The sequence below is a fragment of the Oryx dammah genome, unplaced genomic scaffold (assembly GCF_014754425.2).
Source record: "Oryx dammah isolate SB20612 unplaced genomic scaffold, SCBI_Odam_1.1 HiC_scaffold_1, whole genome shotgun sequence".
NCBI classification, from domain to species: domain Eukaryota; kingdom Metazoa; phylum Chordata; class Mammalia; order Artiodactyla; family Bovidae; genus Oryx; species Oryx dammah.
Genome location: NW_024070185.1, coordinates 24,404,399 through 24,417,298, shown reverse-complemented (window position 1 = coordinate 24,417,298; position 12,900 = coordinate 24,404,399). Strand labels below are relative to the sequence as shown.

Genomic DNA, 12,900 nt, shown 5'->3' with positions numbered 1-12,900 from the left:
GCTCAGACGGTAAAAGCGTCTGCCTACAATGTGAGAGACCCAGGTTTGATCCCTGGGTTGGGAAGATCCCCTAGAGAAGGAAATGGCAGCCCACTCCAGTATTCTTGCCTGGAAAATCCCATGGATGGAGGAGCCTGGTAGGCTACAGTCCACGGGGTCGAAAAGAGTCGGACAGGACTGAGTGACTTCACTTTCGCTTCCTTTGATGGATACTAAAGTAAGGTTTTGGTTTTAGTGTTGAGTGACCTCTACACGTTTTCCCTTCAATTTGTAATTCTCTTTGTCGTGGAAATGTTTTGTGAGCCAGAAAAATAGATGTGGAGTCACTATCTTTTTAAAGTCACATCTTTTCTGACTTCTAATGGCACATTGACTTTCGTTTATTAAGTTTTAGGTAAGTGGCTTTGTCAAATCCAGGATGATAAATTATATTTAAGATCTGTTAAAATCCATGAAGTATTTTAGAAAAGTAATTGTCTTTATTTCACAATTTTTTTCTAGGCACATTTCACATTTTATGCAAAACATCCCTTTTCCTTCACCTCAAAGACCAAGAATCCTGGTACAGGTAATCAGAAAAGAATATGTTTGAGGGGAGCGCTGCATATGTTCACTCCAGTCATTGCATTGTGGACTCTATGGCCCTTTGGGTTTGAGGTGGAGCAAGATGCATCCATTAAGTCCTTGAATTCTTATATTTTGCATCTTTAGCGAATACTCTTTAGTCCTGTTTTTTTGAACTTAGGGTATACAGAATTGTAATAATTATAATACTTGTTCATGACATCATCATTGATCCATTTGTGGCCTAAATTTATGTGGCTGATTTTAATAACATAAAACCCAGAATTATGTTGAGGGCAAGTTTTTAATATCAGAGTGACTTAATAAATATTAAATGTGAAATCAATTATGGTTGGAGGGCATAAGTGAAGTTGTCTATAATAGTACTCTTCAAACTGTCTTTGTTAAAGGACCAGTTTCTTTTTTATTTCCAGGCGATGGCAGACTTATATAAGCATATAGCTTGTGACATAAACAGTCAGTATAGACTTGAACAGGTCTATACTCTGTCCAAAGACATGAGTTCACTGATAATGTATTTGGATATGAGAGCAATGTCAAATTGCCATAAAAGTTTCTAAATCACTTTATATATACTGTTTCTTCCTAGACCGATAACAGTTTGTAGACTGGCACTTTGAGTCTGATCTATAGAAGCAACCTATTTAAACATTTTTTCTAAGATAATTACCAACCTTATATAGGATAGTCAGGTATTAATCTTGAATGTATTTTAGTTCAGCAAGTATTAATACATATTAAGTAGTTGCCAAATATAGAGTTAGTACATATAAGGCTTTTAAAAAGCAGTTACTTTTTTTAAACAGGTGTATTTTAATTAACTGAATCAAAATTCATTTGATTTGATCATTTAATTATAAAGAACTATATACTTCTAAGTAAATACAGCTGTTGTTTTATATTTTAGTACATGGTTCCAAAACTGTATCAGTCTGCATATTGAACAGCTTTCCATTTTACCCTTGATATAAATATTTAGGTTTCAAAACTGGCTTTGTTAATTTATCATTTTTTTTCTTTTTTCAAGCTATCAGTCCACGATGCATTAATATTATCACAACCAGTTTCTACACCTTTACCACTAAGGTAATTAATGGTATATAAAATAATACATTTATTCACTTGGATCAGAATGCTTTAAAATATTTTAAGAGTTAGCATAATAGAGCTGTGCTATTTTTACAAACTGAGAATAGCCTTAATGTTTCTAAGTTTGATAGCTGGTTGGATGGCAGAGGTCATTCACCATTTTAAAAATGAAACACTTAAAGAGAGTTGAAAGATCACATGTAGGGAGTATTTCCCTCTTCCTCTCATCTCCCCTCCCCATATCCAGTTTATTACTAAATATTTCAGGTGAACTGGCTTTACCTTCTAAACTGTCTTGAATCTATTAGGTTCTCTTCTTCTGCATTGCTAGTCCAGGCTTTGCATGGTCTTTTACCTGAACTATTTCATTATGAACCTCTTAATTGGCACCTTTTTGCTGTTGTTTTTCAGTTTTTTATTCACACTGCAGTGTGTCTTTTTGAGAATGCTAGTATAAAATTGTTGGAGAATGCAAATATTTTTATTTGGGGCATAATCTCTTACTGTATTCACCCCTTTCTTTCCTATGCTTTAGTCACAATATGTTTATTTCAATTCCTTGAACATGGCAGATGGTTTTTCTTGCCTCAGGAACTTTGCAAATGTTGTCTCCCCACCAACCCCTACCTTCTTTCTTTTGAGCTGCCATCTATGGGGTCGTACAGAGTCGGACACGACTGAAGTGACTTAGCAGCAAACGGCTGTTCTTTAGGACGATCTTTCCTGATAAATGCCCCTTTGTTTCCGAAGGATGAGTTTGAATCATTCTGTTACACCATCTCATTAACTTTGCTAGTTTTCAGTGATGAAAACTTAATCAGGTCCTAAATCAGGACTTGAGGTTAATATTCTCAACTTATTAATATTCAGAAAATAATTTAATAAGCAGATCTTAATACCTTTTGGTGAAAGAGTTCATAGTCTTTTCTCTCCTTCTCTAGTGGAGCTAACTTCAGCACCTTGCTAATGAACCTGGGTCCTGAGAATTGTGCAACGCTCCTGCTCTTTGTCTTACTTGAGAGTAAGATTTTGCTGCATTCTCTGAGGCCGGCTGTGTTGACTGGAGTAGCTGAAGCTGTTGTAGCTGTGAGTATAGAATTTTCTTTTTAGTACAGAATTCTTGAGAGAATTGTTACTCTGAAGGGAAATTTCCTTCAATGAAAGCAACTTTGAAATTACCACTAAATGTTTAACGTAAATATACTAGAATGGCAAAGAGATAATATGAAGAAAAAAAGTAATTTGTATTGAGAGAAAATTTCAGTTTCTAATTTTTCATATCTCGGAGTCCTTCAGAGAAGCTATATGTCTACATAAAAATAGAGCTTGTGAATGAAGCTTACTGTATTAAATGAGAAGCTCTCGTCAGTTTCAGCTGCCCTACAATTGTGGGCAGGACTAATTTCTCCCACTTTGAACTGCTAATCACTGTGGGCCAGTAACGTACAGGAAAATCTGGGTGATTGTAAAAATTGAATAATGTACAAATGCTTTGCTATTGGGAAAAGCGTAAATAAAAATATAAGTCCTCTCCTGTCTTAAAACTTCTTGAGGGCATCCCATTGCAATTAGAAAGAGGTCTGATCATTAGGGCTTTATAGGTCTATAATGTTGAATTTTGGACGTTCCATTTCTCTATCTTCCATTATTTGTTTAATTTAAAATGGTTGACTCTCCTCTCTTCCCTTCCCCATTTTACTGTCATGCAGGTAAAGATCTAGGTCTCTTTTTCACTCCTATGTCCTCAGTACTTATTACAGTTAAATAGCATGGAGTAAACACTCAGTAAATACTTGTTGAATCAACAAATGGGGTATGTCTCCAAGATCTTAATCTGGTCAAAGAAATGCTACTAGGACTGAAAACACTAATAACTATTTGAGATGGTTCACGGGGGGGCAAAGATCCTTGTTATATACTAATTATTCCAAACCTCCCCAGTTGCATGTGAAAGCAAAAGTAACTATAACATGAAAATATTTGTTAATAAACTGACTAGTTTTAGAAAGTTCCCACTCAGATATTCTTTCCTATAAAACTTTAGGGATTGTCTCTGAATCTTTGTAGTTTAGTCTCTTGCAATGTGAACTTGGAAATCTTATTAAAATGCAAGATTGCTTGAAATTTATGTAACTGATGTTGCTTGCAAGACTATTGATAAATGAGGATTTGATAGTAAGGCAACTTATCATTTAAAGAGAAGAAAATTGAAAAGAATGGTGATAGGATAAATTCTGCAAAAGGAGAATGATTTTAATATCAAAGAATATTGAAGAGTTAATGGAGCCCTATAGCAAGAATTGGTGGAACCAGTGAGTATTTTTGTGAAATTGACTATATTTTTGATTGTGCTGAAAAAGTCGAAGATAAAGATGTTGTATTTTGTTGTTCAGTAGTTTTATTCTGAAATTTCTTACATAGTTGGAGGTGTAACGTACCTTTTGTTGAATGGAAGATAGTCAGTTTTCACTGGAGGAAATCTTGAGTCCTTGCAAGGTCCTTTGCAAGCACTTCTGTCCCTCTGCTCTCTGATCTCATTTTTGACTTCTCTCCCCTTTGCTCACTCTGCTCCAGCTGCGCTGGCCTGTGCTACTCCTGAAGCATATTAGGCAGTCCTCACACCATACGGTCTTTTCTTCAAAGTGCTCTTCACCTAGATATCCCCTTGACTAAATCCCTTACCACCTTCAAGTTTTAGCCCAGTGTCTTTTTCTTAATGAGGCCTACCCAGTTTGGCCTGTTTATTAATATAGCCTGCTTTCCCTCTTTCTTCTCTACTGTCCTAAACTCCGGGACCTTTTACTTGGCTTTACTGCTTTTGTTTTCTTTTCCTCATAGCACTTAGCACTCTCTCACATGGCACATAATCTATTATTATGTCTTCTTTTTGTTTTCTCTCTTCCTGCTAGACCAGGTGTTTGAGTCAAATCCTGGCTGCCGTTTGTTTTTTGTAAATACATTTTACTGGAACATAGGCCGTTTATTTATATATTTCCTCTGTTTTCATACATGAAGGCAGAGTTAATTTGCGAAAGATGCATTATGGTTTGCAAGCCATAAAATACTCTGTATATTTTACAGAAAAAGTTTGCTGACTCTTATGCTGTGCTATAAACTTCATGAGGGCATTGTATCTTTGTTTTATACACTGTTATAGCCTCATCATGTAGAACAGTTTTTGGTACATGTTAAATGCTCAATTGCCGGAAAGCAAGTAAATGATTGAAGACAAAATTCCAATTCTATGTAACCATCTGGAATAACTGGCAGAGGTAGTAAATGCTGTAGGTAATTATTTGGGGTGAATAATGATGGGTAAGGTGACAATTGAACTAGACCTTGAAAGATTACAAAGATTTTTATAATAGAGGAAAGATTTTGTCATCAGTGATTAAAATTTTAATATTAGTTGAAGTGGATCATTTTATGTTTATTTGGGCAGTTAGGAAAAATTTTTGTTGAAATTTTTAGTTGACTATTATTATTCCCAAGATAATTGTTTAAATTTTTTGTTTTGTTTAGCTCTTGGTGTTCTTAGTTGAATTTTAATCAGAGGTTATCTTGAAATTTAATAGACGGATGAAATGCATCAGTTAAAAATCATGAATTTGTTTTATAAAATTTCCATCAATTTTCCCCCTTCTCTTTCTCCTTAAAATAGGAATGTGGATTTCCTATAGACATGAGAATTAATGTTCAAAGAGCTGTTAGCATTTTAATTGTGCTTATGATCATTGTCATGCCTAAAGGTTTTAATCACATTGGTTCATAGGATTAACCTGTAATGTTGTATAGTCATTTATATTTTGGAATGAAGTTTAAAGTGAAAGAAACTAGACTTTAGCTGCTTTTTAACGGTCCCTGTCAGTAACATTAGTTAACTACGTAATTCTCAATGCAATAAAAGTTGGTTAATTTTTTAAAACTTTTTTCCCAGATGATCTTTCCGTTTCAGTGGCAATGCCCATACATTCCCCTTTGTCCTCTTTCACTGGCGGCAGTGCTCAGTGCACCTCTACCATTTATAGTCGGAGTTGACTCAAGGTATTTTGATCTTCATGACCCACCACAAGATGTTGTTTGCATTGACTTGGATACAAACATGTTATATCTGTAAGTTGATTCTTTTTATGTTATCTCCCTTTATATTTTTTTCCACATGTAATTGTAGCTCTTTGAAAGCATATACAAATTGCTACTTTTAAAAGTTGTTAGTAAGTCTTCAATTCAGTGATTCACAGTCAGGACAGGTAACAGAATCCTGGAATGTTATGTGGTTTGAAAAAGATTCAGTGTGTTCAGTATTATAATAGTTTATATTGGATAATAATGTTAACAGTAGGCAGGAGATGTTTATGTTTATCAGAAGATAATATGGATTCTTAAAAAGAAAAAGGATAAACCCTGCTTTCAGAGCTCAAGAGATATGATATGTAGGTTTAATTCAGAATCCATGTGTAAGTCACAACATAGTGACCTTAGTCACAATATAGGGTAATATTATGCTGTTGCCTTAGTTCAAGATTTGAATTTTACAGGGATTGTAGAGAAACTGATACTAAAAATCAATCACAGTTTGTGTTTACAGAGATGATAAATTTGTATGGTAGTGGTAACTGAGGGTTCAGAGAGTAGAGTACCACACTTGTAAAAGCAGCTTCATCCATCCAGTTCTAGATGGTGTTTAGGCGCTCCCTCCACACCCCATCATCCAACAATAACAACAGCAAAGTGGGAAAGAGCAGTAAATAGTGAAAGTTCCCTAGTGTAAATGTCAAATTCCAGATCCTGGAGTGCTTTTATTCTTTCCTGTTTGATATTGGTAGAAAATGAATAGAGGAAGAATTTGGGATGAGACTTCAGTGGTTACAGCAGTAGAACTGGTTGGGGAAATAGGCTTGCATGAACCTGAAGAATAACTTAAGGAAGGAAGAAAACATTTGATGTACCTTTAAAAATAATTTTGAAATGAATCTACCACTGTATTTTGAAAACTGTAATTGTGGTATTGTTGTAGCTCCATACTATCTTTGTTTATTTATTGAGCTTTCAATACTTTTAAGAATTGAAGTATAGTTGATTTACAATATTGCACTATTTTCAGGTGTATAGCATAGTGATATAGTATTTTTATAGCTTATATTCCAATAAAAGTTACTAAAAGGTAATGGCTATAATTCCTTGTGCTATACAGCAGTGGTCCCCAACCTTGGTGGTACCAGGGACCAGTTTCTTGGAAAATAATTTTTCCATGGACTGGGGGTGAGTGGAATGGTTAGGGGATGATTTGAGCAACATTACATTTATTGTACACTTTATTTCTAATCTAATACTGCCATTAAAGTACCTGTCTATGGCCCAGAGGTTGAGGACCCCTGCTATACAGTATATCCTTGTTGCTTATTTATTTTGTATATAGTAGTTTGTGTCTTTTAATCCTATACCCTTATCTTGCCCCTCTCCCCTTTCTTCTCTCTACTGGTAACGGTTAGTTTGTTTTCTATAAATGTGAGTGTGTTTTGCTGTGTTGATTTTTTTGTTTTGTTTTGTATTTTAGATTCTACATATAAATGATATCACATAGTATTTATCTTTGTCTGACTTATTTTACTAGGCGTAATATTCTCTAGACCATCCATGATGCTGCAAATGGCAGATTTTCACTTTTTTTTACCAGTCTGTTCAGTTCAGTCACTCAGTTGTGTCCAACTCTGCGACCCCATGAACTGCAGCATGCCAGGCTTTCCTGTGCATCACCAACTCCTGGAGCTTGCTTAAACTCATTGTCCATTGAGTCCATGATGCTATTCAACTGTCTCATCTTCTGTCGTCCCCTTCTCCTCCTGCCTTCAATCATTCCCAGCATCAGGGTCTTTTCCAATGAGTCAGTTCTTTGCATCAGTTGGCCAAACTATTAGAGTTTCAGCTTCAGCATCAGTCTGAATATTCAGGACTGATTTCCATTAGGATGGACTGGTTTGGATCTCCTTGTAGTCCAAAGGACTCTCAAGAGTCTTCTCCAACACCACAGTTCAAAAGCATCAATTCTTCTGTGCTCAGCTTTCTTTATATTTTCTCACATCCATACATGACTACTGGAAAAAACCATAGCTTTGACTAGACGAACCTTTGTTTGTAAAGTAATGTCTCTGCTTTTTAACATGCTGTCTAGGTTGGTTATCACTTTTCTTCCACGGAACAAGCGTCTTTTAATTTCATGGCTGCAGTGACCATCTGCAGTGATTTTGGAGACCCCCAAAATAAAGTCTGTTACTGTTTCCATTGTTTCCCCATCTATTTGCCATGAAGTGATGGGACCCGATGCCATGATCTTAGTTTTCTGAATGTTGAGTTTTAAGCCAACTTTTTCACTCCTCTTTCACTTTCATCAAGAGGCTCTTTAGTTCTTTGCTTTCTGCCATAAGGGTGGTGTCATCTGCATATCTGAGGTTATTGATATTTCTCCTGGCAATCTTGATTCCAGCTTGTGCTTCATCCAGTCCAGCATTTCTCATGATGTATTCTGCATATAAGTTAAATAAGCAGGGAGACAATATACAGCCTTGACATCCTCCTTACCGTATTTGGAACCAGTCTGTTAATAATTTTTATACATTTATCTGTTGATGGACGCAGGTTGCTTCCGTGTTTTGGCAGTTGTAAACAGTGCTGCTATGAATAATGGGGTGCATATGTCTTTTCAAATTAGTGTTTTCTTTTTTTCTGGACATATACCCAGGAGTGGAATTGCCGGGTCATATGGTAATTCTATTTTTAGTGTTTTGAGGAACCTCCATACTTTTTTCCATAGTGCCACTACCAATTTACATTTCCACCAACAGTGTATGAGTGTTCTCTTTTCTCCACATCATCGCCAACATTTGTTGTTTGTCTTCTTATTGATGATAGCCATTCTGACAGATAAGAGGTGACATCTCAAAATCGTTTTGACTTTCATTTCTGTAGTAATTAGTGATATTGAGCATCTTTTCATGTGCCTGTTAGCCATCTATATGTCTTTGGAAAAATGTCTCTTGAGTTCTTTCTGCCCATTTTTTTTTTATTGTATTGTTTGCTTTTTTGATAATAAGGTGTATGAGCTGATAATGAGTTGTATTGTTTGCTTTTTTGATATTGAGTTGTATGAGATGTTTTGGGTGTTAATTCCTTGTTGGTCACATCATTTGCAGGTATTTTCTTCTGTTCCATAGGTTATCATTTTGATTTGTTGATGATTTCCTTTGCTGTTCAAAAGCTTTTACGTTTAATTAGTTCTCATTTGTTTATTTTTGCATTTATTTTGCCTGAGGGGAGTGATCCAAAAGATACTGCTATGACTTATGTCAAAGAGTGTCTTGCCTTTGTTCTCTTTGTCTTAGAGTTTCATGGTTTCAGGTCATATGTTTAGGCCTTTAATCCATTTTGAATTTGTTTGGATATTTGGTGTGAAGGAATGTTCTAATCTCATTTGTTTTACCTGTAGCCCTTGTTTTCCCAGCACCAATTATTGAAAAAACTGTCTTTTCTTCATTGTAAATCTTGCCTCCTTTATCATAGATTAATAGATTGTAGGGGCATGGGTTTATTTCTGGGCTTGCTGTGTATTCAGTTGATCTATGTGTCTGGTGTTTTGTCGGACATAAAATGTGCCGTTGCTGTGTTTTGTTTCGTTTTTTGCTGTTGCTGTTTTGATCACTGTAACTTTGTAGTACAGTGGAAATCGGGGATGTGATGCTTTCAGCTTTGTTCTTTCTCCTCAGGATTGCTTTGGTAATTTGAGGTTTTTTGTGGTTGTTCATGAATTTTAGGATTACTTGTTCTATTTCTGTGAAAAATGTCATGAGTATTTTGATGGGGGTTGTATTAAATCTGTAGATTACTTTGAGTAATATGACTATTTTAGTGATATTAATTTTTGCAGTTCAAGAAGAGCAAGGGATATCTTTCCATTTCTTTGTATCATCTCCACTTTCCTTCCATGACTTTTCAGAGTGTAGGTCTTTTGTGTTCTCGGTTAAGTTTATTTCTGGATATTTTATTCTTTTTGATACAGCTTTAAATGGAATTTATTTAAAAAACTTTCTGGTAATTCATTATTGCTGTATAGAAAAGCAACAGATTTTATTTTATTAATCTTGTATACTGCAAACTTGCTGAATTCATTTATTAGTTCTAGTAGTTTTTGTGTGGAGACTTTAGGATTTTCTTCAAAAAAATTTTTTAATTGAAGTATTGTTGACTTACAGTGTTGTGCCAGTTTCTGCTGTACAGTATAATGACTCAGTGATACACATACATATATACATTCTTTTTTAATACTCTTTTCCGCTATGGTATATCACAGGATACTGAATACAGTTCCCTGTGCTGTACGTTAGGGTTTGTTTATCCATTCTGAATGTAATAGTTTGCTTCGTCCATCCCCAAACTCCCAGTCCATCTGTCTCCCTCCCCTGTTCCCCTTTGTCCACCACCAGTCTGTTCTCTGTGTCTGTGACTCTCTTCCTGTTTTATAGGTAAGTTCATCTGTGTTGTACTTCTAGGGTTTTCTATATAAAGTATCATGTCATCTATAAAGAGTAACAGTTTGACATCTTCCCTTCCAATTTGGATGCTTAATTTAACAGGAAGGATGTCAGCTTTTCACCATTGAAAATGATGTTAGCTGTGAATTGTCATATATGGCCTTTATTATGTTGAGATTTGTTCCCTCTGTAGCCGCTTTATTGAGAGTTTTTATGATGGTGGTTGAATTTTTTCAGTTGCTTTTACAGTGTCGGTTGAGATGATCGTGTGGTTTTCCTCTTTCCTTTTGTTAATGTGGTGTGTCACGTTGATTGATTTCTTTATATTTAACCATCCTTGTGTTGCTAGAGTAAGTCCAACTTGATTGTGGTGTATGATCCTTTTTATATATTGTTGGATTTGATTAGCTAATATTTTGATGAGAATTTTCGCAATTATATTCAAAAATATTGGCCTGTAATTGTCTTTTTTGGTGGTGCCTTTGTCTGGATTTGATAACAGAGTATTGGTGCCCTTGTGATGAATTTGGGAGTGTTTCATCCTCCTTAATAATTTGAAGTACTGTTAGAAAGAGAAGTTTGGTAGAATTTCCCCAAGGAACTGCCTGGTCCTGGACTTTGTTTTCTGGAAATTTTTTAAAATTGCAAATTCAATTTTAGTACTAGTGATTGATCTGTTCAAAATGTCTGTTTTTCTTTTGCTGCCTTTAGAATTTGCTGTTTACCTTTAACTTCTGCCATTTGAAGTATGGTATCTCTTGCTATGGGTCTGTTTGGGTTCATCTTGTTTGGGATCCTCTGTGCTTCTTTATCTGGATATGTTTCTTTTCTCAGGTTTGGGGAGTTTTTAGCTATAATCTCCTTAAATACAATTTTGATCCCCTTTTCTGTTTTCTGGTACCCCTCCCTATAAGGTGAATTTTGGTACATTTAACGTTATTCTTGAGAGCTCTTAAACTGTTTCCATTTTGAAAATTTTGTTTTTCTTTTGCCTCTTGTTAGTCCCAGCAGTTCTCCAGACAGGCTTGTCTCCCTTGCGTAGGGTTCCTGGACTGCGGCGCCCTGCACTTGGCTCTCACTGCTCCCTCCTCTGGGTGGGTGTCCACTTTATAATCTTCTTTTTCCTCTGAGTCCCCTCCATGGACATCGGTCCAAACTCAAATCACTTTTATTTCCTTCCATGTGTATCTGTCTTATTGCCTTGGTGGTACAGTAGTTCACCTGTCAGTTTTCAGTTAGTTTTCCATGAGGATTGTTCCACGTGTCAGTGTATTTTCTGATGTGTTGATGGGAGGAAGTGAGCTCCATATCCTCTTAGTCCACCTTCTTGATCAATCTCTACTGTGGACATTTAGATTTACTTATTGCCTGGAAACAATGAACTACTTGGCAAGCACTAAATATTTCTTGTAGTACACATTTTATTATTTTTTAGTAACTATCCCTGAAAAAGTTACTTCAAGGTTGAATACATTGTGGTGCTTTGGAAATTATTTTGAAGTTGTAGCTCAAAGATTTACCCCATTTTATTTGTTATTCTGAATAAAATAATACAGAGATTGTTAATTTTGCCCAGGCTTAAATAACTTCTATATAATTTCTATAGATCAAAACACTATTTCTAAAATAGCTTTGAATGTTTAATTATACAATTATGAAATGTTCTAGGTACCAAAGAATTATAGAGAATAATGTAAATAATTTGTGTGAATCTTCCACTAAGAGTCCAGATTCCACCAATATACACTATATTTATACTAGTATAAATGATATTTTGTTCTGCATGCATTCAAAGTTTTTACGTTTGTACAGTTTTCTGATTTGCTGTTTTCCTTAGCATTTTCTATGAGCATTTCTATGTTGATACATGTAGCTCTACTTTGTTTTCAATATTTACCAGTGTTGATGGCTATTTAGATTGTGGTTAAATTTTAAAGTATGGCCAAAGCCTCTCTGATCATTATTATGCATATTTCTTTGAATATATGGTTAATATACTCAAAAATATCCTGAAATATATACCTAAGAATTTAAGATTCTAGCATTGATGTTCATAAGTGATATTGGCTTGATACATAGCGTTAGCTCCAGCTCATGGTTGGCACATAGTGCTTTCATCTTTGTAGAATTTGTTACTATTTGTAACATACAGACTGTATGTTACTGACTCTGATATTTGTTGAGATTTGCTTCTAATAGGTACTTTTAAGTCTCAAGTCAGTTAAGTTTAACACTTAAAGTATTATAATTCTAAAATGTAACTTTGAAACAAGATTTGTGTTGTATTCATGACTCCAGTTAATGAAAGTCTGTGTTGGAGGGTTGGAATGAGATGACCAAATTTGGCTGAGGTTGATTGAAATGAAAAGAGAACTTCTTGGAAATCACTTAAGAATTTAAGTGGTCATTTAAGATTGCAGATTCTTGAATTGTAACGTCAGTATAAATACCCTTTCCATTTTCTTTTTTAGTTTGACATAAGAATTTTAAGTAAAGACAGATTATAACAGACTTTATTAATTATGTTGTTGTTTAATAGATCAGATGAAAAGAAGAACATGAACTGGAAGCAGCTTCCCAAAAAGCCATGCAAAAATCTGATTAGCAGCTTGAAAAAATTGTATCCCCAGCTATTCTCAGGTAAATGTGAGGAAAAAAGGATTTTTTTTTTAACTTTTCATTTTATATTGGAGTATAGCTG

The 12,900-nt window shown here is 35.0% G+C and overlaps 1 protein-coding gene across 3 annotated transcripts in view; it reads left to right on the top strand.

Annotated features, from left to right (window-relative positions):
* The window catches only part of DENND4C (DENN domain containing 4C), a 110,503-nt gene that overhangs the window by 39,542 nt on the left and 58,061 nt on the right, over positions 1-12,900 (top strand). For all 3 annotated transcript variants that reach the window (XM_040238396.1, XM_040238395.1, XM_040238397.1), the window contains 5 exons: positions 502-568; positions 1,613-1,671; positions 2,616-2,760; positions 5,612-5,787; positions 12,739-12,839. In XM_040238396.1, coding sequence (XP_040094330.1) covers positions 502-568; positions 1,613-1,671; positions 2,616-2,760; positions 5,612-5,787; positions 12,739-12,839 — 548 coding nt within the window. The remainder of the gene's footprint in view (positions 1-501; positions 569-1,612; positions 1,672-2,615; positions 2,761-5,611; positions 5,788-12,738; positions 12,840-12,900) is intronic.